Source organism: Apus apus, chromosome 3 (genome assembly GCF_020740795.1).
Source record: "Apus apus isolate bApuApu2 chromosome 3, bApuApu2.pri.cur, whole genome shotgun sequence".
NCBI classification, from domain to species: Eukaryota; Metazoa; Chordata; class Aves; order Apodiformes; family Apodidae; genus Apus; species Apus apus.
In genome coordinates, this window is record NC_067284.1 from 100,705,971 (window position 1) to 100,733,371 (window position 27,401).

A 27,401-nucleotide genomic window follows, 5' to 3' on the forward strand; every position below is an offset into this window, starting at 1 on the left:
ATTCTGTGTATTTTTTCTGTCAGGCTTTTACTCCTGAAACAAGCAGCACTGTGTTCCAGAAAAGGTAGGTGGTGACCATCTCACCTTGTTTGTGTGCTGATTTACTAGGGATGATCAAAAATACTTGCAAGGGGATGCTGGACCATGGATTTGTGTAGATCACAGCACGTTGACAGCTCAGATGCCCCTGTTACTGGAACAGGGGCAAGAAGAGCCACTAGTGCTACTGGGAGACCACAGAACATCTCCTAAGATGACACTCTCAGGGGTTTTAACCTAAACTCAAAAACTCCAAAAGGAGACACTCACAAAATCACTCCCTGTTTGGAAAACAGTGATACAAAACAAGGAACAAAGGGCTTTTTAACGTAGCAATGGAAAGCATAACAAGCTGAAGTCAGACAAGTTAGAAAATTGGAAAAAAATTAGCAGTGACAATGAGTAATGACAGGAGCTGCTAAGAAAAACAGAATATTTTTTATCTCTTCAGATCATGATCAAATGCTGTTCTGGAAGATGAACTTCAATGAAACAAGAATTACTGTGCTCACTACAGGTGCAAATGATATGTTTTAGCCTGTGTTAAATAGGAGGTCAGAAAAAATGATCTAATATTCCTTTCAGACCTTAAATGCCATTCATGTCTGGGTTTGTCTGCATGGTATTTTGTTCGTAGGTGAACATTTACTCTATTTCTGAGTCTGGATGAATCCATGAAAACAAAGAACCAGGAGCTGTGCAGCTGTGGCTAGCACAATGCACAGTCTAACCTAGTAACTTGTTCCTGGCTTGGAGCTGGCTGCTGCCCAGCCAGCTCACAACACAGAATGAAGTTGCATCTGTCTGCAAATTACCATACAGACATAACTACCCCTACCCAACAAGTCAACCACCCTAGCACACTTTTGCAGATAAGGAGACAGGAGGCATGTCTGTGCCAAGTCCAGGAACACAGAACAGGGATTTCCCAGATAGAACCCATGGTGCTTACGCCAGAGCCAGCAGCAGTTGAGCCACCTCAGACCCATCGAAAAAGCCTGGCCAAGGGGCAAGGCCTGTTGCCTGGAACCCTGTACTAGCAAACCCAGCCATGCTGCCTTCAGGACCAAGTCAGGATGTTGGTACAAGAGCTGTACCACATGGTGCCAGGACACAGCCAGACATGATGCCTACTCCTACCACACGGTAGATGGGCATAAGATCCACTTGCTGCGTGTAGTACTCCAAGGCAAACTGTATAATGTATTGTCTTTTTCTGGAGCAAGAACTAGGGCTCAAGACATGCTCACTGGTCTTGGCTGGCAGTTAAATGCTCCAAAAGAACAACCTGCATTCCCTTCCATCAAACCTTCTGCACCTGCTCAGTAGTGATCTGTCTCTTTTTCTCAGCATACCTCTCACCAAAGCAATTCCAACTGCAAAAGGAGTGATGGGGTCACACTGTTTTCTGTGTTCACCATCTGAACAGTAGAATAATGAACAAGGTGGTAGGAACGTGCAATAGACATGAAAAGAAGGGCAAATAAAGTGCATGGTGGTAATATCATTGCCACCACATGGTTTGCCTTTACAGAAAGTAGAGTAAGCAACACACTGAAACCCTTAGTTTCTCAGAATAGAGCTCTACATGAACAAGAAAAGCACAGCTTGAGCTAAGAAGACAGAACATGGTCCCAAGAGAAGAATGTCTTGCAAAAGGGTTTATGCTACAGGATTGATTTAACGCTTAGAAATAGTATTGAAGGAAAAGTGCAATCCAAAAGCAAAATTCAGACATTTTCTCCACTTGCAACAATCTGATCCAAAATGGCATGTGCTGGGAAGGAGTTAATACGTGAGAAAGGATTAACCACTTCTCCAGAAACACAAATACAGAAGAACACTTTTGAAAGTCTCTTAAGATTCACAAGAAGTAGCAGAAATTTATAAAGATAACTCAATCAAAATAAGAAAGACTAAAAATAAACCAAGCAAAAACTCCTTCATAGCAGGCTGTACTTCCTCAGCCATCGTCTCTCTTGGAAATGGCTGACACCCTCCACCCCTTGCCCTTTTTTAAGGCATCAAATCCTCAAATTACATTATTAATTGATAATCTCAGCTTTTATTCAATAATAAAGTTGACCAATCCTTCATGATGTGAAGAAGGGCTTGAAACTGAGGCTCTAAGGATTAAACTACCAAGGCAAAACTACAAAACTTGTCTATTTCTGAGCCTGTGGTCTTTTTAATCCTGACCACTCATATATTAATGTTTGCAGGCTTACTCTCAAGACCACTGGTGAAGATCCCAAAAATACTGGCATCAGCATAGAATGTTCCGGATTTATCTCTATTTTGGAGATTATGTAAAGAAATACTCAATAAGAAGGACTGTTATAGGCCTAGCAGTAGTAGCCCACACAGCGCATTCCACAGGATAGCTCCTGAAAGTGTCCTGTGTCATTAGTTTCTGTGGGTAGATGGTTCCTTGAAATAGTAATGTCCAACTGAATGGACAGACTATTTGGGAAGTGGGATTTAAGCAGTGTTGCAGTTACTGCATATAAACTCTAAAACATGGTAAAAAATTCAAAAAAGTATATTAATTGCAAACCAGAAACATTTAGGATTATAACAATGCCCTTAAAGTTGAATTTTTATCTAATCATAAGACCTTAGATGTTGAAAATTCTTCTTCACTCCCTATTGTGAACCAGTATCATTCTTACAAACACATCACTTCAGTTGCTGTACTAGCAACAAAAACAGGATGGATATTAGACATTGGAAACTCTCCATTTGCCTTTACCACAAGGGTGGGTTTTTTTTCCCATGGATCATGAGAAGGGCAGACGGGCATTCCCTTGAGGCAGAGATGTTTTCAGAACATCATGCAACAGGAATACTCCCTGACAACATCTCTATAATAATATGTTCGAAGTACAACTTTCTGTACTGCACCTTAGGCTATCTGGTGGTGGACATATTTTTATGCCCATTCATTTTCCCTGAATTTGTGTAAGGACCAGTGCAACTAAACGTCAGCCTTTTAAAAGCAGGACATCTCATTTAGCCACACAGATGCTCCTAACAAGTCAACAGGTCCATAAGATGTTCTGAAAAAGGATCTGTGTATCATCATTACCCAGTTTCTCAATCAGCAAGGTGGAAAAGGTTATGTTGAATGATATGCACTTAGTCACGGAGTATCTGGCGAGCGCGCAGATTCCAGCCCACTCCTTCTCTCAGCATTTAGTTTCCTTACAGGGCCTCTGTGTGGCCGGAGTTTGATAAAGACATGAAAAGTGAGACAGTGACAAATGCCATCAAAGGCTTCCCTGTGAATAGACTCGCAAAAGAAAGGAAAGAAGATTCCGAGTTTGTTTCAGTCCCACGAGGTTTCACTCAACACACAGCTAATGTGTGTGTTCCCCAAGCACTAACAAGAGGTAAACATTGTTCCCTGGGTTGAGGTGTGTGCTAGAAAGCTCAGCTTGGTACTCCATGGATAGCTCACCAGCTCCTTCCCTGCACTTCTAGTAGGACACCAGGTTTGGCAAATGCCCTGCCATGAACGTAGCAGGAGGAAGAAGTTTTTTGGCTCTCTCATGGTCTCAAAGCAGCTGCCTTCTCTTTGGGTCTCTGTGAATCCCAGCTGCAGCGGCCCTCCTCACTGAGAAAAATATAATTTTTCTGTGCCGCTGATGGTCCTTTCTGTTTCACATCTGGAGATCGTTAACTGTTTCCCATGTGGTCTGAGTTTTAGCAGCAAACACACCGAACAAATTCTAGTAAAACTGATTTATATGTATTAACTGGACACTGGATACCCAGATAATACTGTATGGGGTGACTTTATTCTCCCTTCCTCTTCACATTGACATCTCACCTCGACCTATCCTCTGAAATAAATACTAGGGAAACCTCATGTTTAGTAGTTGGAAGTTCAGAACTGAAAAGGTCAAAAGCTGAAAATAATTTAAGCATGACATCTCCTCTGTTTAGGAGAGCTTAAGTATATGAGTGGTGGAAGTCTCAGCTAAAACTTAAAACTTCATGCGGTGAAGCTGCAACTTCTCCCTGGTTACCAACAGTTTACAGCAACCTCTGATTTCTGCAAAGTCATAATGTGCTGCCATGGGAAGAATTATATTAGCAGAAACCTAACACATTGATTCAAATCTTTGAGGGACAAAACACTGTAGAAGGGGAAAAGATATATATACTTGTATGTATATTTTGCACCTGCACAAAAGAAACTGGATAAATAAAGTAGGTGTGAGTGGAGCTGGGAAAATGGTTTTAAGTTGCTAACACGGAGAAAAAATTACCCATCTTGGAAAGTAAAATCCACTGCCTTTCCAAAAGGTGGCCTGTTAGGAATTTATTGATCAAAGCTGTATCTTTAGCATTCAAGCTACTATGAGGCGAAAGCAAAAAGGATAAATAAAATGTTCTTCAAAAGCAAACAACCACAAATAACTAAAGAAACCAAGATATCATAAAGATGTTTAATAAATAAAAGCCCACCACTAGCAGGGACAAGAACCAATTTAATAGTTGCAGAATGCTTTCTACTCTATTCAAGCAGAAAAAAAACCTTCCCGTGAGATCACCAGTGTGCCTAAACCATGTGGCAGAGAAATGATGTTTAAAACTGAGAATGTGAGAATGAGACATGCTGATTTACATCAGCCAAAAATTTTTCTGTTATTTTACTTTCCCAGTTTAATTTAGCTTTGAACCTACTGCTGCAAATTCACCAGCTACCAGAATTTTTTTCTGCCCATGGTGCTACATCGTGTTGCATGTAGTGGCAGAAGATGTTAACAAAGCCCAAGGCTGCAGCCTGAGGCTTGCTGCTGCTGCTGCTGCTGCTGTGTCAGAGGAGTGTGCTCTGATTCAGTGTATCTCATTTTGGGATTTATGTTCTGGATAAGGGTGGTGTAGTGCAGGATGTAGAGAAGCTGCACTTGGCCAGCTCCTACCTAATTTATGGACGGATGTATGTAGGCATGAAGTGTTGAGAGAATGCTGCAGACCACACGAGGCTCCAGCAGTGCTGAGGTGCAGCAAACTTACAGCAGCAAACAATAACTCTGTCCAAAGCAAGGACTGGCTCTTGGGGAAGGAGTTTATTGCCCAGCATTCATCATCAAGAAAATGAAAGAGAACAGGTTTTATTTCTGCTGTAAATCACACACAGCATCAAAACACTCCACTGCTGCCAGAAGAAAACCAAAGGTTTGCTGTGATCTCCTACAAAGAGGGACCATTTTTTTTTTTTTTAAACTAAGGCAAGTGGGAGCTTTTTGATAATGGAACCAAGTATAATTTTTGAGGAGTTTTGTATATAATTGTCCCTTAAACAATGTGAAAATCGTAAGATCATGGAGCAAGTTCTGTACTGTAAGAAAATATTTTTTAAGATTTTGAAAACACCACAACTGAGCCTTCCAGCTCGTAGACCAATGCAGGAAAGCTGATGCAAGAGCTCCGGCAGTGACAGGTCACTTGCCAAATTCCTACTAATTGGGGATAAGGACTGGCCTTGAGAGGAAAAATAAAAGCTTGAAACCTCAGACCAACTTCTTCAGGAACACAACTGCTTCTGAAGAGAGTAGCAGATCTGCACACATGGACAGATATAGGCGAATGCCTATAAATAGCTCCAAGCTGAGCGCTACGGCAGGAACAGAAGGCAGACTGTGGTAACAGACGGCTTTGCTATAGAAATGTTCATCTGACTGCTATCTTCCTTCTTGCTGTGGGAGATGCATTGAAAACAGGTCTGGATGGTATTATAAAACTCTAACATGCTTTCAACAAGGTTTCATAAGGTCACACCAGTGATTTTTAGATTTTATTTTAGAAATTCAGTTCAATCTTTATGCAACATCTATAAAATGCCTAGATTTCACTGTTTACATGAAAATGCCAAGGAACACAGCCTTTAAATACAAGTTTTATATTTAGTTCATGTCCTGGTTTGAGCCAGGATAGAACCAATTTTATTTTTTGTTACTTTACTTTTCAGTTAAGTCCCTTCTAAGTAGCTGCCATTGCAGAAATTAATGGCATGTTTTCCAGTTAGTGTGTGCTGCTAGGACTGATAGCGCTCAATGTTTGTAGTTACTGCTAGAGAACTGTATGTAGAACCAAGGCCACTGCTTGGTTCTGAAAAATCATCTTCACTCAGAAGAGAGTAAAGGGGTCACACCTGGGAACCTCCTTTGGGGAGGACAGGTGACCAAAACTACCAAAGTATTCCACTCCATACACATCATACTTGGTACAAATTTAAGGAGTTATGAGGGTCAAGTTCTCCTCATCCATTGCTGACATCCTGGGAGGATTCCATACATTTGTCTGTCTTTGATTCCGATCTGTGTGGTCCTGAATCCCCGTGTTTCTGTACCCAGCTCCCATCTGCTGCTGGCTCTACTAGTTGAGTCTGGGACTTTCCCATGGCCTGCCCTGCAGCCTCGGTGGTGATGTGAGCGTTACTGGAGGGGGCGGCCAATATTTTTTTTATATATATATACTTGTTTATATTTAATTATTTTCCTTTTCATTACTACTTTTTCATTAAAACTGTGTAGTTGTGTTTCCAACCTGTACATCTCTCTCTTACTTCCTTATTATAGAGAACAATCTGTCATTCAATTGCTGGCCCAGTGTTAAACTGTGACAGTCAGTAAGTTTTCTGCACAACAGTAGTAACAGCAATACAAATATTATACAGAAAGAGTTCAGATAACTGTAGCAGTTTAAAGAAGAAAATAGTCTTTATTACTTTTGCTCCTGTTGTTAATTTAAACTGAGATAGGTGATTTTATTCCTTCAGAATGAATGTCACACCTCTCAAGTAAAAAAAAGAATATATTAAACCTAGGTAAACTATATTCAATATTCTTGTAAAGTTTAATACCTTTGTTTGCAAAGTGATTTGAGGTCTCTGGAAAGATTAAGTACTATTTCCTTTTCTTAGCTAATGTTAGAATATGGCTGGGAATTCTGCTGCAGTAATGCTAAAGAGACTGATTTCCACAAATGTAACAAAAACATTAGATTCTCAAGTACATCACATCTGCTTTGAGTGCACTGAGTTATACAGAGAAAGTAAGGAGAGGAGTAAAACCATGGCACTTTTTCTATGCTTCTGACACTGTGGGGTTGCTGGGGCTCACATTTCCTGCAAAAGTAAACTAGAATAATTTGCTAATCTAACAGGTACTGACAAGAACTGCATGGTCTGTGTCACCTGTGAGGGGACCAAGCAGGAGCTAGTTCTATTTAAATGCTGTCCAGTTAAAACACTATCAGAGACTTTTTCATGCCAAGGAATTTTACATATTTCCATTTATATTTTGAAATCATAGAGTGTTCAGACTTGCCTTTCTCTGCCTATCAATGTATAGGTGGGATCTTCCATGTACAAGCCAATTTGACAGAATATGTTTTCACGTTCTCTGCAAAATATTCTTTACACTGTAAAACTCACCAAGAAGCTGCACAGTATTATATTACATGGTAATAGTATTTCCAGAAAAAAAAAAGAATTAGCCATGAAGAAGGCAATGAAAGTATGCAGGTAACCATGGCTACTGTTGTGAACTAAATAACATTTTTTATACAGCTGTGAATATTTGTATTATTGCCAGTTAAGCTGTGGAGTTCAGATTTGAGACACGGCTGGCAAACACTGAATTGTTGCCTGAAGAAAGGTACTTCCCAAAGTGGATGCAGGCCTCTCCATCGTGCCACTGCACATTCTGCTGTAATTTCATGTCTAGTAAACACATATCTTATTACCTTAACCAAAGAATCAAACTCTTTTGGGCCAGTATTTATACTATACTGTCCGTGACACGAGTTTGCACAAGCTATTTTCTGTCTTAAGGGTATTTTTATTTCCTCTTGACATGTACCTGCAACTGCAACTTTTGACATAGCTTTTGAAACAACTTTGGCTCCGTAACAGAGACTTTTGAAAGATCTTTAAAAAATTTGCAAGGAAAACCCTCAGATTTCCTGAATTTTCACTCATAACAACACCCCCTTCTTTTGTCCCAACAGCATTCCTGGATAACAAAACAAAAAACAATTCCAAATGACAGGGCAGATGAGAGGGACCTTTTCTCCTTTGACACCTTTCCAATTTTCAAGTTCATCCATCTTAAATCATCCTTCTGTTTACATGCCAGAGTCTCTCTTCTCAAATCAATCATCAGAGAAGGAATGGAAACCTAAGGGATTTTTCTCCTTACGGAGAAAAGGTACGCCCAAAATCAAATTATTGTAAGCTGACACTAGTTGCTATACTAAAAGAAAACACAAACACAAAAGCAGTTAGTGAGATGAACCTGTGCTTCCAGTAATATAAACAAAACAAAAATAATAAAACGCCTATTGTAACTAAGTGAAGCAGGACCTAGAGCAACATGTCTCTATTCAAAAATTGAGTCACTTCTTCCTTCCAATAGAGCATGAGTTTGAAACCCAAGCAAGTGCTTGTTTCTTCCCTGTGAATTTGTTGTCTTTGCCCGGTTTGGAGACAGAGGATAATTTCTTCATAAAAGCACTGGCTAATGAAGCGAACACAGATTCACTTTGTAATTCAATCTTTAACAAACTGCCTGTAGCCTCAGGCAACTACAAATTCCATGTTTTAAGACTTCTCCATAACACAAGGAAAACAGCAACTCTTCTGCCAGTCTTCACCTGTCCTGTTCATTTAGGCTGAAAGAAATTTGTGAACTAAACACTTACTACCTGAATCAACAGTTCCTGTCTTAAATAAAATTATATAAGATATTCTTTAAAATGGTACTTAGTGTGAATATAATTATTAATACATTAATAGTAAGGTACATATTATATATTAGTATATATATACTATATCTAGTTTGTATATACACACTATATATACTATACTATATGTATACACACTATACATATGCTGTATATATGCTATATATAGTAATCCTATCAAACTGAGGTCACGGAGAATAAAACTGCAGGAAGCATGGTAGCATCATGCTTGGGCAAACAACTGTGAGATCTAAAGATCCACATACTCTGGGGATATTAGAGGCAATGAGTGTACTAAGCTGGGTATTCTGACTTCTGCATACACAAAAAATACTGGAAAATCACTCTTCAAACAGTGATCCTGGACAGTGGTTACAGGAAACCAAACAAAGCCAAATTTCTGCATGTTGGCCTAGAACAGATTAAGGGTCACATTTTCAATACACAGTGGGTACTTCAAACTTCCCTTTCAAGCTTTTTCTCAGTGATGTACAGTACATGCAATTATCACTTCCATGTGCCATGGTTCTCTCCAACTGACTACTATTATCCCATTGTTACTTCAGTATTTTGTTTTGTCTACTTTGATTGCCATCTTCTCCTTAACAAGCTCTAAGGCTAACACTTTTTCTCTTAGCTTCTTATACAAGCTTTTCTTTCTCTTTCAAATTCCTTCTTTTTCATCTTTCACTCCTCTGCTTCAGGAACAAAGACCAAAATGCCATCCACCCTAGTCTCTGATCTAAGGATCATATATTTACCTCCTGAAATGATTCGCAGCTGTATGTGTTTTTAAACAATTTGCAGGCAACAAAATTCTGTTTGTGAATGGAAACATCAGTAAATCTGTTTATTAGTAAAAAGACATTGTAGTGGATGTTTCCTTTATAGAAAATGATATCATTACCCATTTTTTAGTTTTAAAGTGCTTTAAAATACAAAGTTCAGTAGACCAACACACATATTTCAACCTTCCTATAAATAGTTAGTTAGAAAATTCTACATTAAATACTGTATCTGCAAAAGAAGCATAAAACTGTGTATGGCAGTGACTCAGCAAGTTGGAACTCTGCATATATGGCTTATAGAAAGCTGGTAAAGCTCAAAGTAACAGAATAAAAAGCTAAATCTCTACTATGCAAATAAAATTGCTTCCTGTTGGAAACAAACTTACAGGTGTTATTTGAATATTACAACCATTTTTCATAAAGAAGAATTTCCTTTCTAAGTATATTTGAACTTCCTATAAGCATGCACCATGTCAGGCCAGAGTATTTTATGAAACATCAGAAGCACTAAATTTAGTATATAACCTTAAGTAATGTTATTGCTTGGAAGTGGAGGTCACTTCTGCTCTGCAGCAGAATGGACAACAATGTAATTTCTAACTTTTAGTTGCATCTGCATCCATGAACCTCAAAGAGATTTGGAAAAGGCAATTAGCCTCTTCACTGCAACTGAATGAACAGCATGCTGAGGTACATGAAAGGGAAATACCTCTGAGCACCCAGCAAGCCCCCAACACAGTGAAGAGCAGAGTGCAAGCACTGGCAGCCTGGCTTGGCACAGTAGCTGCCCTGCCTGGGGCACTTCATAACCAGAATCAGGCACAGTGTGACAAACTCAGTAAGAGCCAGCACTGGTTTTCTATCACCACAGAGCCCCACAAAATGCAGACATTAGCTAAATAAGACTTCTAAAAAATGTTTTCGATGAAACACTACATAATTTTTCTCAGATTTTTCAGTAAAATAGTGGCAGAAGTAGGAATAAAACAGATATTTAAAAACAGAATTTAAACAGCACTTTAAATATGCAGTGTTACTGGTTTTGAAGAGAAAGCAAGCTGTGAAGAGTTAAAGAATACCAGTTAATATTGCAAAAAACTATAAGAGCATATATTGGTCTGCCTTTGGCCATTCTGAGGTACCTCCACACCCTGTGATATTTCTCCATGGCTGGAGCTTTTTCCTGCTCAGGTAACTGTGGTGTCAGAGGGAGGAAAAGTGTCACTTTAGTCATCCTTATGGTCTCTCTGAGAAAAACAGACACCTCTGAAAGGTTTTCAGAGTATGGCAACAGGCTGGGCCGTTGGTGCTTTGGGTATGTGAACAAAGGTAAAAGGGATAAATGTGGCTTAGTGGTAATGGCCTGTACATCTGTCAAAAATCCGAATTTGAGTCTCTTGCATTTGAGGAGTCACTAAAAATGTACACTGTTTTTACTTATTTTTATCTAGATGTGAAAGTAAAAATATGGGGATTGAATTCAACAGCAGGACAGACAACAGGTTATGTCAATGCTCATAGCTCACCATGAGCAAAAGTAACTCCCAAGGTTGTCCCTGAATCCTTGATTTCTGCCAATCAGCATGTGTAAAATATTACTGCTGTAACTTCAACATATTCATCATCTGAGTATGAAATTATTTCTGCAGAAATGTCTGTTTCCAAATACAAAGACACATAAAAAGACAGCAATTAACAAAGAAAGAAGTTACCTTTTAAAAGTGGCAATTTGTTACAAAAACAATGTCAAAATATTTCCTTGAATTAGCAATCCTGTAGCAATAATGTTCCTGGGATACAGGGAGAAGTAATACTTTTTATTCCACCAACTTCAAGGGCTGGAAAAAACATATAAGCTTTTGGGCTCAGAGTCCCTTCACCAGGTCTGCTGATTCTCCTGGTATTGTGTCCGTGTGAAATAACCTACTTTCCGACAATGATAAATAGGTAAAAATCTGGTAACTGAGTTAGTGCATATGCCTTCAATTGAAGCAACAGCTGTCTGCCAAGCTTCAACCAAGTAGATCATAGGTCTGTGAAAAAAAAGAATCTAAAAGGATGGAATCCAGTTGCTATAGCGGCAAATTAAACAAATAAATGAGATACCATGGAATGCTGCAAAATATTTGTGGTTTGATTAAGTCATATTTGCCACGTCTGAATACTAACAGCACAGTTTAGTAAAGTGGGTACAACATAGTACAATCCCACTTTTATTGTATGTACATTCTAATTCTTATCTGAGTAACTACTAATGAATAGTAACCAGTGTGTCCAAGGGGACATAACACTCCATTTTACTGTAATTGTAAGGCAAAGCATAGACCTTTAGACACGTAAAGTTAGACAATAAGTGCTTATTAAACTATTATACCTTCAAAAAGATATCTGCATCCTTCCCTCTGTTTGCACAACCTCCTGAAGAGACAAAGTTTTCATAGTGATAGCCTCTAGGATGACTTGCATATAGAGTGCTTTAGAGTACATAACCTATTAGCTGGTTCTTCAACATAAGCAATACTCCCACCAATATATTATTTTTTTTCCAGTGAAATGTTCTCTTTTCGTAATAAAAGACACTGAATATGCTCATCATTAATCATAATAATGTATCAAGTACTGTTTGATTCTACATTCTATGTTCTCTGGGGAAAAAAACAACAAACCAACAAAAAAACCCAAACAAAAAAAACCACTCAGAACCCCCCCCCCCCAAATCTATTATGTCAAAAGATACAAGTATCTGATTTTAACTGAGAGAGAAGAGAGGAAGGCACATAGATTTTTATCAGAAACATGTGGCAGTTTTTAATGCATTTTGCACTGATTTTGAAGTTGAACATTTATTTGCATTTATAACCTGCAAACCATTTATCTGATAAATCGTGTATCAGCACCAGAGAGATGTACCAGCTTAAGCCCTACAAAAGAGTTGTGTGCAGCTCCAGCAGACACTACAGTGAGTAATGTGAGCTGCACAGAAAGTCAATGTTAAAGCAAAACCAGTGTTCCTAATATTGTGAGAATTATGGGAATGAACCAAATGTGTTTCCATCCCACACCGCAGGTTGTTTAACAAACAGACCTAGCAGTCCAGGGCCAAGTCCTGCTTCTAGGAAAACACAGCTCAGTATGTACTCCACACCCAGAGAAAGGCAGAAACTCTAAGGCTCCCTTTTAATGTAATTTTGGGGGTTTTCTTTGGCAATTTCTTTGTGCCCAGAGAAATTGCTTTACCAAACATTTGTATGAGTGACTTCAGCTGAAAATCTGGCTTTAAGGTTTCAAATCAGCATTATTATCATTAACATAATTATTACTTTCAGTGTTAGACCTTGCTTTGCCTGTTGAATCAGGGTGGTTTGAAACACAGACACTACATCTCCTTACTTCTTGTGCTTCAAATGTGTGATCTTCCAGCATGCCTGCAACCCTGAGCAAACTGCACATCTGTTTTTATATGCAATGCAAATCACACTTCACAGCTGGTAAGAAAGAATAAGGCACACTCTCAATAGGCTTGTTTTCACCAGCAGGACTGAAGTTTTGAGGGTCAAACACACAGCGGAGATCATGTATGGCATTGTCAGATTAAAAATGTAGACAGAAACACCAATGCAATTCTACAAATATCACACAGATAAAATTGACATGCACACAGGCCTCATACTGTTGCATGGTTGCAGGTGGTTACAAGCATTTGAATCTCCTGGCATGTCACTATCCCATTATTACTTCATCTACCCTGTAAACCTACATTCAACAGCAATAGAAGCAATTCCCCTCCCTTCACCACAGCATCAATAAGCCATCTCCTGGCTCTCAACTTCTCTAATGGACAGATCTCAGGCAAGTCTTCCCAGGGAAGCAATGGAAAGATATGGTAAAAAACCATACTCTTCCTCTTTCTTAATTTTCCTTATTTCCTTGCTACCCTCTTTCTCATCCTTCTCCTCCCACAGGTTCTCTTTACCATTTTGAGTCTCTTCCAACTTGTCTACATTATTGTGTGTCTCCAATATTCACGTGCCTAATCTGTTTTGGTGGGGTTTTTTGGTTTTGCTTTGGTTTCTTTTTTTTTTAGGTAGGAGTGGGAACAGCATCAGCACAAATACAGGCTGGGGGAAGAATGGCTGGAGAGCAGTCCTGAGAAGAAGGACTTGGGGGTGGTTGATGAGAAGCTCGACATGAGCCCTCATCCTCTGTGCTAACAGAATAAGGAACGTGACCTTGTCAAGAGAAGAAGGCAAAACTTAAGAACATCTCATATGGGGATTTCAGCTCTCAGGCTTTTCATTTGCAACGCTCACATCCAGAGTAGGACTCGCATGCTTAGCTGTTACTAAATACTCCAAGATATTTTAGAAAAGGTCCCTCGTTACTATGCATTGGGCTGGCTTCTGCCATGAGAAGCCTGTGTGCAAGTTTTCTCTAGATGACTGGAAACAGCAAATAATCAGAAACATTTGGCACCTGTGTTAAATTAGAAAGCCGTTTTAACCTTACCCTGACTAGCCTACTTCACAAAAATTGCTGTGCTGTTACATACTCTATTAGGTAGAGGAGTTTTTCTAATGCTCTCAGAGGATGCCATGCAGATCATTTGGTCTGCTTTACCTAGCATCCTCTACCAGTTTTCAGGTGCTGCATTATTACAGGTTTTGACACTCTACCAATTTCCAAGGCCTTCACATAAGTAACAGAAAATTAAAAAAAACAATTTTTAAGCTGCTGCTGTTTTTCCCCCCAGAGCAGCAGGATAATTGATACTACTGTATTCATGCTCCAGTGGTGGAATTGGCAGATAATGAGGAGAGATACCAGATGGAGCCATGTAACTGCAGCATGAAACTGCAAGAAGTGTACTAATCCAATAACATCATTTTCGTGGGTTTTGCAAATATTCTGAGTCCCCAGTCACCAAACTTCAATTGCTATTCTTTCCATCAAATAGATGTTTAAATAATAGCCAACCAGTCATGGGTATTCCACTGGAAACTACATTACAAACTTTCTCTGCTTTTTATCAGAAAACTTTGCATGTTATGTAACAAGTTGGAGCTCCTTCCTGGAGCACTGAAGATTTTATTCACCCTTAACACCAAAAAATATAGATAAATTTTAAAGAGCACTTGAGTTGGAATTTCCTTGAAAGCCTTAAACTGGATTTAGAAACAGATCTCAGAAAAGGGTAAGCATCTTCTAGACATAAGCACAAGGCATTACCAAGGTGCAGTACATTGTACAAAAATAGCCCATACAGGGGATGTTGCTGCATTAGGAAAGCATCCTCAGGAAGTATAATGCACTGCTTCAAGTGAGTCATTTCTGAGAAGGATTTTTAGGGCAACACATGAAATAGAAACACTTTGCTGAAAGAAAGGACATCTCCTTGTTTGTACATCAGAGCAAGCACTGTGCAGCAACTGACCCAACTAATGATGGAGAGATGGCTTTGTCTAAAACTCACCAGTTTCAGATCTTCCAGATATTTTTATGCCAGGTTATTATGAATTTTGATCTTTGCATGGCTTTTCTATTTTTCTACTTGTTGAATCATCAAGGAAAAAAGCTTTCCATCAGAAAAACAAAGAAATAAACAAGCCAAGGCCACTGGACCCAAGATAAGGCTGCCAAGAAGAACAACCATTGGAGAGACAACCAGAGACTGTTCCACTCTCCAGTGGCCTGAGCTTTTCAGCTGAGCAGCCAGCAATAAGAAAAGCAAGCCAAGCTGTGAAACAAGTAGAGGTGTGTGACTTGGATAGGCTTCTTCCTCCCCATAACTTGTCTTTTTCTGCTATTTGTCCATTTTTGTTCATTCTCTTGAACACAGGAACAGAGGGTATGTCTTTCTAGGAATGCCTCTGTTTCCTAAAAGCAGCATAAAAAGCACAGCACAGCACAGAAGTGGAAGAGATCATATAGACTGTAGTGGCACAGAACCCATACAATAATCAATCTGCAAACTCCACCAAGACAGGGCATATTCCCCTTCCCCCTTCTCTGACCTCTCCTCTAGAGGCTTCATATGAAGACAATTCTTTGTTTCTGACCTCCAAAACCATTAAAATCCTCAGTAAGTAATTTCTATCTCTGTACTTCACTTTCCTTGCCATAAACAAAAGATGATTCACATTCTTAAAAAGAATTTGGGACAGTGTCTGTGAAAAACAAAGAAGGATTCTCACTGAAATGGTATGCTAACTTGGACAGATAGTGCACACAGTCCTGCCATGTAACCTGGCCCAAAATCAGCAATGCTCAAGCTTAAATTAATTCAGTCTACAGATCTGTTTATATGGGCATCATTTAGAAGCGGGGCAACCTCTAGTTTTATAGTCTGTGCTAATATTGAAGAGAATATAACTTCTTGAAACAAAAGTTATCCATGTATTATCCCGTTCAGTCCCAACACAAAGGTACAATGAATCATCTGATAAAAGTCCTATTACTATGACACACTAGTTTTAAACCCTAAAGGTTAACTTTTAATTAAAAATTCCTAATAGTGATAGCAATCAGACAGACAACCATCAGAAAATGGGAAAGAATATTTCCCATGGAAAATATGCCTGTGGAATTAAGGGTTGATATGGTTCCAAAGTGCCGGACAGTCTCAAGAACATGAAAGACATCTCTGACGGACGAGTAAAATTGTAGCTGCAAATATAAACTCATCTGCATAACCAATAAATACAGGAAGCGAATCTGACACCTCGGAAACAGACCAAGGTTGAGGCATAGCCCTGCTCTCCAACAGATAGCTGTCTTTAGACAGGTAGTTATTTCTACTGACAGAAGCTTAGTCTCAGCTGCTCAGAAGTGCTCCTTCACATAATAAACAGGGATGAAATCCTTGTCCTGCTGAAGTCAACAACAACCCTGCCATTGATTTCCCCTCGTCATTCTCAAGTGATAGTGATACCATTGGTTATGGATGAATTGACTGACTGAGATGATGCCATATATCAGTTTTATGGTACAGTACAACTGGATTAGTGATGCCTTTCACAGGTGTATAAATCTATGTGTATGAGGTACCATCTGGTACCACAAAGCACCACCCACTAGACAGATTTTTCTGTAGACAGGAATTATATCTTTAACTATTACAGTACATATATATATATATATGTATATAGGGCTTGACACTATATGTAATTTTAGGGTAAACAGTTTGAGGCTTTTATCTTTGTGCACAATGAAGAGCCCCTCCCTGTTTTTATGAAACTTTGTAAACAATACTAAGATTGAATTGGCAATGGGATTGAATAGCTCTGAGGTTCATTTCCCTTATATTTTCCATTTCTAGAGAGAAATTTTTATATTTTTATAATTATTATTATTATTATATATTTTTATAATTAGGCATTTTTTAAGTGTTGAAAACATGTTGCTATGAAAGAGTGATATCCCTGAGTACTAGCAAGACATTACCAGGTATTCAAGAAAATAGGTTTTTTTAACTATAGACAATGTTGTAACTGCAAAGAAGTGATGGGAAAGGGGGAGAAGAGAAAGGGGAGTGAGAACTAATTACTCTAATGTAATAAAGCAGCAGACACTCCTGCCCAAACCATATCTCATTGGGCTAATGCACTAAATTGGACCAGCCCCTCAACCAAATTCTTAATGGAGCCTTCAAGACAGTCACCTTAAAATGCTTATAAAGTATGAACACTCTCAAATATTTTGATTCATGCCCACATTACTAATGGAAATATAACTGCTGTTATTACAGTCAGATTTCATGACTTTTCATTCCTTTTCTACATGTGGATTTTTCAGGCTGATGTTGACACTTAAGCAAGTTATTACAGCTGGTTATAATACATCTGTGAGAAACTTTTGAAAATTACATTTCAGTTAAATAAGGGAATATTTTTACTGTGGAAAAAGGCATTTTTTGGGTGGCTTTTTTGTTGATAAATATGTGGTTTTGAAACTGCTGTGCAAGAAACCTGGACAGAGAGTTCACAGGTAAAGTGACATTAGGGTTCAGATCCTTAGGAGCTGCACCGGGTGCTTTGGAAAAAGCTCACAGAGAGGAGGGACTCACCAGCAATGCTGCAGCAGCAAAAAGACCCACCTCTCACTGATGGAGTCAACTCTGCCAAGAGTGATGAATCTCCTGTGTAAGTTTTGTTGTACAAGGTTAGGCTCTAAAGCAGCCATCCTTGTGTTCAGAAAAATCATCACTGAATGTGTACAACTGCTGTCAAAATGTGCAGGAAAAGATGTGAATAAATGTTTATTTAATCAGAAAACAATAGCCAGTAATCTCAACTTTTCTAAAACTGTATTCCAAGAGGTTCTACCCTTTCACCAAGGGGGACTTCTATCATATTCTCTAAAATCTGCCATGTCAAAAATGTAACTACTAATCAGTGAGGAGCTAGCATTCTCAAGGTAGTTCAGGAACCCCTTCATATTATGATGGACAATGCATCAGAATTAATTAGTATGAGAGCTGGTGAGGATGAAATGATGGCTAAAACACGAGAAAGAATTAGACTGAAAGGTGGTGAAAAGCCCAACAACCATAAACTTTCTCTGTGGCTGAGCTAAAGAAACATTTGGATAAACAGACCAACAAAGCAAACAATTCCTTCACGGAACACTTTCAAAAATGCATTCTACAATATTTCAAGTTGAAAAAAGAAAGTCTAAGATGCTTGCACGCAGTTTATTTCAGCAAACTCTATTATGTGCAAAAATCTAAACAGAAGTCCTCTTAAAATATTTTCAGTAAGTATACATTTCTATGGAGCAACATGAGCTTGAATTGCCTTTTACTTATGACACAGAGGAGACTTCCTGAATACGTAGGGCCATTTGTTGTCAACTGCTTCACAATGTACATTCATGAAAAATGTTAAAGGTTAGGCACTTCCAGTGTCTGGAATGTTACCCGGAAGAAGTGTCATCAAAGCTGGCACCAGTATGGGGTGGGGAAAAAAATCAGGCTTGGCAGTGTTTGCAAGTGTTCAGATTGTAACCTCAAAACTCAAGGAGGACAGTCTGAAGAAACATAGCAGGAGTCATGAGACTCTTTCCTCAGCTCTAGATACACATAGTATCTCACTGTTCCTTTCAAAACATCATAAAACAGTACAGTATCTAGCAGAAGTTGATGCTCCACTTGTAAGTAGTAACTCTTATCTTATATTGCTCCTTTAGCACACAATTTAGGGAATAAACACACAGCAGTGCCATTTGCCCCACCCCACAAAGGACCAATTTATGAAGCTCAGCAGTTGTGGACAAATCTGGATCTGCTGTGGCAATACAGTACTCACAACACCCTGAAGGATGAGCTCTGCTGTCATCTACTGATGAACAGCAGTGCCAAATGGTTTGCCAGGCCTTGATATGGAAAATGAAGTAATAATGAAACACTTTGCACAGACGCAACTAGAGACAAACGTGACACTTTTCTGCTCCAAATGCTGCATAAGCAATAAGTACCTGATGGCTAAGTGTGGCTTTATCTTTCCCTTAGCATTTAAACATACTTGAGAGAAAGAATATCCAACTTGACACACTAGAAAGGGATGAAAAGTGAGATTCCTTTCCAAGAAACTACTTTTATGATTACCGATGCAGCAATTTTGAAAATGTGCATTGATGCATATAATTCCACATTCTTAAAAACACTCAAGATACAGGTTATGTTACACAAGCTTGGTGTACTTGAGAATGAATAGTTACTTCATTTTTTTCTAAAAAAGACACAAGTCCAAACACCATACTAGAGATTTTTTCAATGAGTATTTTAACCAAAACATTTTCAGCACAAATTACACTTTGGTAGAATGGTAGAGACCAATACAAACAAGTGTTTCTGTCATTTTCGTACAAGATTTGTCAAGGTCAGACCTTCTGCTTTGTGGAAGAGTCTCTTTTGATTAAATTGCCTCATGATCAGGGTGACATTGCTCTGGGAAAGGTACCTTAACTCAGAAAACAGCCAATCCCCACAACCAGCCTGGGATGCAGGACACACAAGTGCAAATCTCCACTATTACAACTTAACAAGGATTCAAATATGACTCAAGGAGTCAAAGATGGAAAGATGTTCCTTGATCACTGCAGAGGGGATTAACTTTAAGTGTATGCACAGTCATGCACAGGGAAATCAGTGTCCTACACTTTTTTTTATACAAGGAAGTGTTTGAAGTACTTCACTCACCATTCCATGATTTAGCCACGCTGGTATAAAATTATCGAGCAGCTTTGGGTAAACCAGTTCCCTGTCATAGATATAGATGCTCCAAAACATTGTCACAACAAACTAAGGAGAAAAAAAAGACAAGGCACTTTAAATATATGCTTCTGAACAATTAGCTACACATTTTAGATAGCAAAATGGGACATTTAGTAAATGATCTATGGACAGACACAGACATTACTATTCTTTGATCAAATCCTCCTTTAATCAACAGGGTAAATCTGGAATATTCTTTGCATTCACAGAAGTTTTAACTTTCTTCTTTTTTTTCTTGACTTTCAGACTGGAAAAAAAATATCATTTTTTGACTTATGCCTGTGGCCAAATCACAGCTGAGTACTATACTTTAGTAACAGATGTGGCAAATAATGTTTCACCACTAACAGGATAAAAAACAAATGGAATATCAGGTAAAATATCATTTGGAATTCATAGAACATATGAAACATTCACTCCTGAACAGAAGGGGAGCACTTTTTCATATCAGCCATCAAAACAGCACTGTTAAAAAAAATAATTAACCTTTAACTACTCTGCACACAATTAATGGACTGGGATTCACAGAAAAGAGGTCTGGTATGCTGCTCATTTATCAATATGAAATTTGGCTTGGTCCTTGTCAGAGACTATTTACCAGGAGCCAAGAAAAGGACCATTATTTCCTTTAGACTGAGAACAGGACAGATGGCTTAGATAAAGTTTTCACTAGGCTAAATTTTTGCCCAAGTGTGCACAAATTTTTAACGGATACTCTGAAAAGCCAAGACAATATAAAACTGAAAATTTACAGAAATAATAGTTTTAGCTTACTTTATCTGGGGAGAGAACAAAGTAATTAATATTTAATTTAAACACAATTGCTTTCTTATTTTAAAGTTGAGTAACAGTTTTTTAGTAATAAAAGGCTTATTGTTTACAGTAGCAAAACCCAATACCTGGGCCAGGAGCTTTTCAATGACCATTTTTATGGACACAGTAGCGACAAGTTCAAGTTTAAAGTTTGAGAGGCAACAGATAGGACTTTCATTGAGATCTGCAGGAAACTATTCAGTTACATCCAAAGTGATGTGGCCCATGATTTTACAGCAAATCTGGAGGGTCAGTAAAAGGAAGTGCAAGAAGTATGGGGTGAGCCCAGCAAGGTAAGAAAATGACTAGTGTGTGTGACAGCGTAGGCGTAAGTTGTTTCATAAGCTTCTGACTTTGGAAAGTTAAAACTGATGTTGCAGTTTATCAATGGCACCTTGTTCTAACCACAGACACTGGCCAGCCAGTTATGTGAATGACGTGAACCAGGACACTGTTCCCTCAGTGTGCATACAGTACATAGCTTCTTGGTTTCCAACACACTTGTCCATCTGTTACGATAGATATTGGTGCCTGCTCAGAATAAGCTTGGCCTATTCAACTAGTGCACTGAGGCCAAGAAGAAAAAAAAAAAAAAAAAAAAAAAAAAGAGGTTATGATGGACAGCTTGAAAAACATTGCAAGTGTAAAGTATCCCATAAGAAGTCTCTCTTCTGGGCCAGTCTTGGCATTGGCACAGCCTCGCTCTTTACGCACCTGCCGACACGTAAGTGCCAAGATATGAATAGCTGAACAGCAGGAAAAATGGAAGCAAAGTATCCTCTTCTCTACAGGCTTCCTAGAAGTCATGTATTATCACAGTGGGTCTCTGGGAACCTGCTAAGACCAACTGGGACATAGAAATATATTCTCAGGCACGTGAAGACCAAGTCTTTATAGCAAGAAAAATCACCCATGATTGAGCTGAACCTTATTACACACAATACAACAAAGCTGGCATGCTTTGACCCGTGATTTTTGTGTGGAGCAGAATGAAACAATAGACTTTGCCAAGGAGGTAAAGATAAGAAAGGAGGGGACATGCCATCTGTCTCTTAACCAAAGTCAGCCAGTGGATGGAACAGGATCAGCCTAGCTGGTTGCAGCCATCTGGAGCCACAGACGGCAAATGCTGCTTAGCAAACACTATCGCAAGGCAGACATAAGGTGAAGGAAGCGTGCAAAACCTAAGGTGTTGCAGAACTCACCTATCCTGGAGGACGACCCCACAGGAGACCAACACAACACCCTGGGGAAGATCCCTTCCAGCATCTGAATGGTTCACCTTACCTTTCCTTACAATTAGTCCATTTGGCTAAAACGAACTACAGAAGTGAGCTATCGCACTGTGAACTAAAATGAACTATAAAAAATGAACCATTTGGATAAAAAGAATAATAATGAAGGCTTGGTATTTGGCTGCTTCTGAATTTACTTTGATTGATGAGCAACTGTTGGTCTGGTACTTTTAAATCACCTCTATAATGCTTACACTTTGGTACTGGTACACTTTTATTTGGACCGGGCTTTGTCAGGATCACACTTGGTCATGCAGTGCCAGATCATCACACAACTGAGCTGCTTCTTTACACTGCCTATGCAAGGCTCCATCAGAACTGCAATTCTTATGCTCATGCTGCCTTCCTTCTGGCACAACTCCTCACTATTGCGGAGACAGTACTGGTACTACCCTCACATTCCCAGCTGAATGGGCTGCTCATATGCAGCAGACATCTTTCAGGGAGCCAAATAACTACCCTTTGTTCCCAAGGCAAAATGGCACAAATGTCACCCTTCCACTTCTTCTTTAGATAAACTCGAGGCCTGGAATTCAATGAAGAAAACAGGCACCAGCTTTTACACTTCTTTGCACAGGACCTCCTAAGTCTACCAGCTTTCTTAAAACAGTGATTACTTGGCTAAACATAAGGCTAAGCAACATATAAAAGAATAGAGGAGTCCTGCATTTGCTACTCATTCTATCTAGGCTCACTATAGGCCAAAGGGAACCCCAAATTTGTAGACCTTGGAAACTCTTTGAAAATATGGAGTACCTCACTTGCCACAGGAATCTGAAGTATTGCTAAACAAGTGAGAGCACCAGCAGGAAAAAAATAAGGCTGAAAACTAAACTGCTTTCCCACTTTAACAGATATTCCTTGAGTTTTTTTCCTCTATCTCTGAAGCTGTAGAGGAAACGAGAAGAGCCTATGGCACTGCCAAGGGAAAAACTTTTAAGGACAGGTTGGGAAGCAGTTGGCAGAAGTGTCTTTATCAAAATACCACAAATGGGAGCAAAGAGAAACTAAGAGAGGAAAGCCAGTGAAAATAATTGCACTATTTGCTGTTTTACATGAGCCCAACCAAGAAATGTTATGCAAACGAAGAATGAACCCAGTGGAACTTTATTTTCCTGAACTATGTGTTTGTGTTTTTGGCTGGGCTGCACTGTTCAGTTCACTCATTTCCTGCATGGCCTCACCACAAACTAAAAAAAACCCAACCCTTTGACCTTGACAAAATGTCTTCTAAATACAGTTAAAGGTAAGCTTTCTGACTATCTCCCAAGACATCTGTGGTTAACTGTGAGTATAAACACATTGTTTGTGAGCCTCTTTGAGGGTTAAAGGCATTAGACATAGAAGGAAAGTGTTACTAAAGGCAGACCACAGGAAACACAAATTGGCCTGGAACTGGCTTAAGGTGGGATCTAGGGCTAGCACAGCATCACACCTAAGTAATTTGAAAAGGGCCAGTGAAGAAAATCACAAGTTGTGGGAACTGAAAATCAGGAGAATAGGGTACAGGACCACTGCTCGCTCATGTTCCCATCATCTGCCACCATGTCACCACAGATGAGGGCAAAATCCAGAAGAGAGAGATTCAAGCATGGTTGAGTCAGTTATGCAAATATAAGTATTTCGTAGTCTGGTCAAATAATGAGGTAAGGAGCAGACTGCAGCAAATCTTTTCTTGGGATAAGATCTCAGATCAGCATTATTGATGCTGCAAGGAAGAAAGATCAGCTTTCCTTTTGACAGTACCAGTGCAGAGAAACAAGAGATAAAGCATGCTTGGCTTTCTCTCTTTTGCATCACAGGTTTTTAAAAGCATAAAAGTCTAATTTAAAGAATAGGAAATCTCTCTAGCCAGTTTAGACTCAGACCCAAACAGAGCTATTAAAGCTACAGGATATAAAATATCAATGGTAGAGTTCATGATTTTCTAGGCAGAAATCTCTCTTCTAATATGCAACAATATAAATTTTCTTTCTTCTTCCCATTTCTATCAGACACAGTCTGTAACAACTAGAAATGCCTGTTCTATCTCTTCTTCATCTTGTTTGGTACAAATTACAAGAAACATATTGATAAAACCATATACAGTTTACACAAAACACTAATTAACCACAGAAACTTGGCAACTTCATGATCTATGTCAAACAAATAGAAAAAAGTTGGGATAGTTAAACTACTGGTGTAGTCTTTGACTTTAAGCATGTCTCACACTTCCCTAGAAGTGCAAACTATTCCCATTGCAAATCTCCTTTACACTGATAAAGGGGTGTAAGTGCAGTATAGATGAGAATTGATAATGAACTTCTAAAATATCTGTGCAAGCATGGTTCTTCAGTGGATGCTTCCAGATCTTGTAGGCATTTGAATAGTACCGCAGGCTTATCATAAACTAAAAAAGGGCTAATAAGTGTTGCCCACAGATTTTTCGTGGATTAAGGTTTTATTGCATAGAAAATTGGTCTGTTGATTTCTAATTTCATTCTTTTAGGAGTTGTATTAAAAAGAGCAACATAAGGTCAACGTTAGTCATTAAGCCTTTCAAAGAATTTATTTCTTGATGGTCCTAAACAAAACGGTAGGTTGGCAATTCAGTTTTATCTTAGTCCCCAAAGATACACAATGCACAACACAACACTGGAGAGACGTGATTTGCTGCAAAGATTTTGCAAGGTTTGATTTGCTGCAAAGCCACCCAAGGAGACTGTTTGCCCTTGGGCTGGTTCTTTCCCCTCCTTTGGAAGGTGGGAGGAGATTGGTGGTCAGACTTCCCAGGTGGTTTGTATGTAATACTTTTTTAGGAAGTGGTAAAAATGAAATACTTTGTTACTTTGTTTTCACACATCATTGTTTGACTTGGGAGTGGAAACCCCTTTTCTCGTATGTTTTTCAGAACAAGTCATCTCAAGGGCTGTAGTAAGCAGGAAATACAGAAAAAATTGTGTTGAATTGCTCTCAAAAAAACACAGCTAGTGGGCTTTAAAATGTTCCCCTAGTATTTGCATTATTCCCTAAACACAGTCTGTGTAAAATGCTGAGCAATAAAAATAATTTAGATGTTAAGGTAACTGACAAGTACTTAAGCATGACCACTGCTGTTACATTAAAAACCCAACAAGGATTTTATTCACATCTGTCCGATTTTTATGTGTGACAGTTCCCTTGTGTCGCTACTGGAAAGCACTGAGAAGCTCCATGAAGAGCTAGGTAGGTGAGTCTCCAAGAAAGAAAGTTTGCATTTGAACCTCTTTTGTTCTTTTTTGAGTAAGGAAACTGTTAGAGAATATGGGAAAAGAGGGAACTATAACTTTTTCTTTCTGCAGACACTCTGGTGTTTAATAACTTCCTCCCAACAAACACCTCTGGCATACCAGAATTTCACTGGTTATTTTCTTACACATAAATAGCTCTTTAGGGAGCACAACCAGTATTAGACACTTGCTACCTTTGGGCCCTGAACTTTTCCTTCCTGTAATCCCAACAAGTAGAGCCTCCAGTGGCTGGCAGTCCCTCAGGCACTGGCCAAGACTTTAACAAGGGGCAGTTGCGGTGTGGTGGGCTCTGCTGGAGATCAGTGTCATAAAGTGCTGCTGGTACTCCCAGTAGCCAGGAGCAGAAACAACAATGAAAACTTTTTAGATTTGCTTTGTAAGAAGTAAAGTGAAACAATATGTGGTAATTAATTGCTCCCCCTCACCACAGAAAGGTCACCTTTGGAAATGGAGAACATCTGTCCAATGAGCATAGCCATTTCTTACTATTTTCTGGATTTTTGTTTGTTTGTTTAAGACATAAGTTGCTTCTGTATGAAACTCTTGGGAAAGCAGCCAGCTCCAGGTACGCAACACATCCCTGGGGAACTGCTAACTTGTAAATGTTGCAACAGTAATTTAGTGCAGGCAATGGTTAGCTGGGATTCCTAGCTTACTGGTGGAAAAAGAAACAAGCCCTGAAAGAAATGGGCAGAATTGCCAAGACAAAGTGATGCTGAAAATCTCCAAGATCTTGAGAAGTTTCAAGGTCAGGAACGCTGGATGGGTGAAGGAGCACACAGACAACAGTATGGAGCTATAAAAAGCAGCAGGAGAGAATACCTGAATCTTGAGTAGTGTGAGAGAGAGCCAAAAAGGGTGTGCTTTGATGCATGTAAAGGCTTGCTCTTACACTTCTACATTGAAAAAGGCACTTCAATCTTTAAACAAACACAAATAACGCGATATTGTTATCCTTCTTCACTCTACTACCAACACAGTAGGAAAAGCATCTGTTGCAAATCACCACCACAACTACTTCTAATTCTCAATCTCCCTTAAAATACAAATGTAACATATAAATCTCTGCACCCACAAAATTCATACTTGCAAGCCTGTTTATGCACAGATTTTTTTAAAACTGTATCAGCTGATCCAGTTTCTTCTACTGTGGCTGCAGAACTGCAGTTTGTTCCCCCAACATGAATCACAGCAGCTCCCAAGAGGCAAGCCAGTAAATATAGTAAGGGAAGGCTACCAACTGGGTTTTTATTAAATACCTGCACAGTGTTTCACATATAATTTGCCTTTTCTAACTTTGCAAAAACATTCTTTATTTCTTCGAGTATTGTGAAATTCCACATAAGTGTGAAATCACATTTTAATGAAGCATCTCTGAATACATCAAATTATAAATGATCAATTGATATGTTGCGTTAACTGCTGTTAATTGACAGTAAGTGACCAGCTTTTGTGCAACAGCACAACTTTAGAAACTTCATACAGTTTTCTACTAGTCCTACCGTAAAAAAAACCTGCTTCTAATGAATTTAAATTACTTTACACTGAAATAAAAAATTAGAATTAGAGACTGACCCTGAATTACAATAAAAGGAATACTTTAATGAAAGGTTCACACATTTTTATTTAATGTAACCCAAACTTAGAACTAGACTGACACAGGTCACACTACTATGTAAAACTCGTGGAATTCTGGATTTTCAGCTCCTTTCAGTGTGTGGTATGAGACACATGAAGACACCCAGGACCTTTTGCCACTGAAAGCAATCTGCAATGTCCAAGTGGAACAGGAGCTGATCCAAAAAACTGTCTTCTTTTCAAAAAGACATGTAAACTCCAGATTTTTCCACACCTTCTGTGTGCTTTTTTATGTTACTGACAAACCTCTTTTTTCCGTATCCTGTTTCTTCTGTCAGCTCTGAATACCCCATGAGATTAACAGAGAACAACCTGGACTTTCACTTCCCTTCTTGCCGGTGAAAAAACAGCTTAACAGCCCTAACTCGGGTCAGGTCACTACAGTGTGAAACATGCCAGTCAGCACTCTCACTGTTCTTAATTATGACACACAGTGTAGAAAAAGTACAAATGGCCTCTCAAGATGCTGCTTGTACAATTTACATTTGAAATTACTCGCACTATTAAGTTCCTATTGTAAATTACATGTTTT

General features: G+C 38.9%; 1 protein-coding gene across 3 annotated transcripts in view; it reads right to left on the reverse strand.

Moving 5' to 3' along the window:
* AIG1 (androgen induced 1) overlaps positions 1-27,401 on the reverse strand; it is a 118,838-nt gene that overhangs the window by 57,745 nt on the left and 33,692 nt on the right. For 2 of the 3 annotated variants that reach the window (XM_051613849.1, XM_051613851.1), the window contains exon 3: positions 19,780-19,881. The exons of the other annotated variant lie outside the window; for it this stretch is intronic. In XM_051613849.1, the coding sequence (XP_051469809.1) occupies positions 19,780-19,881 (102 nt within the window). The remainder of the gene's footprint in view (positions 1-19,779; positions 19,882-27,401) is intronic. 3 annotated transcript variants of the gene reach the window in all.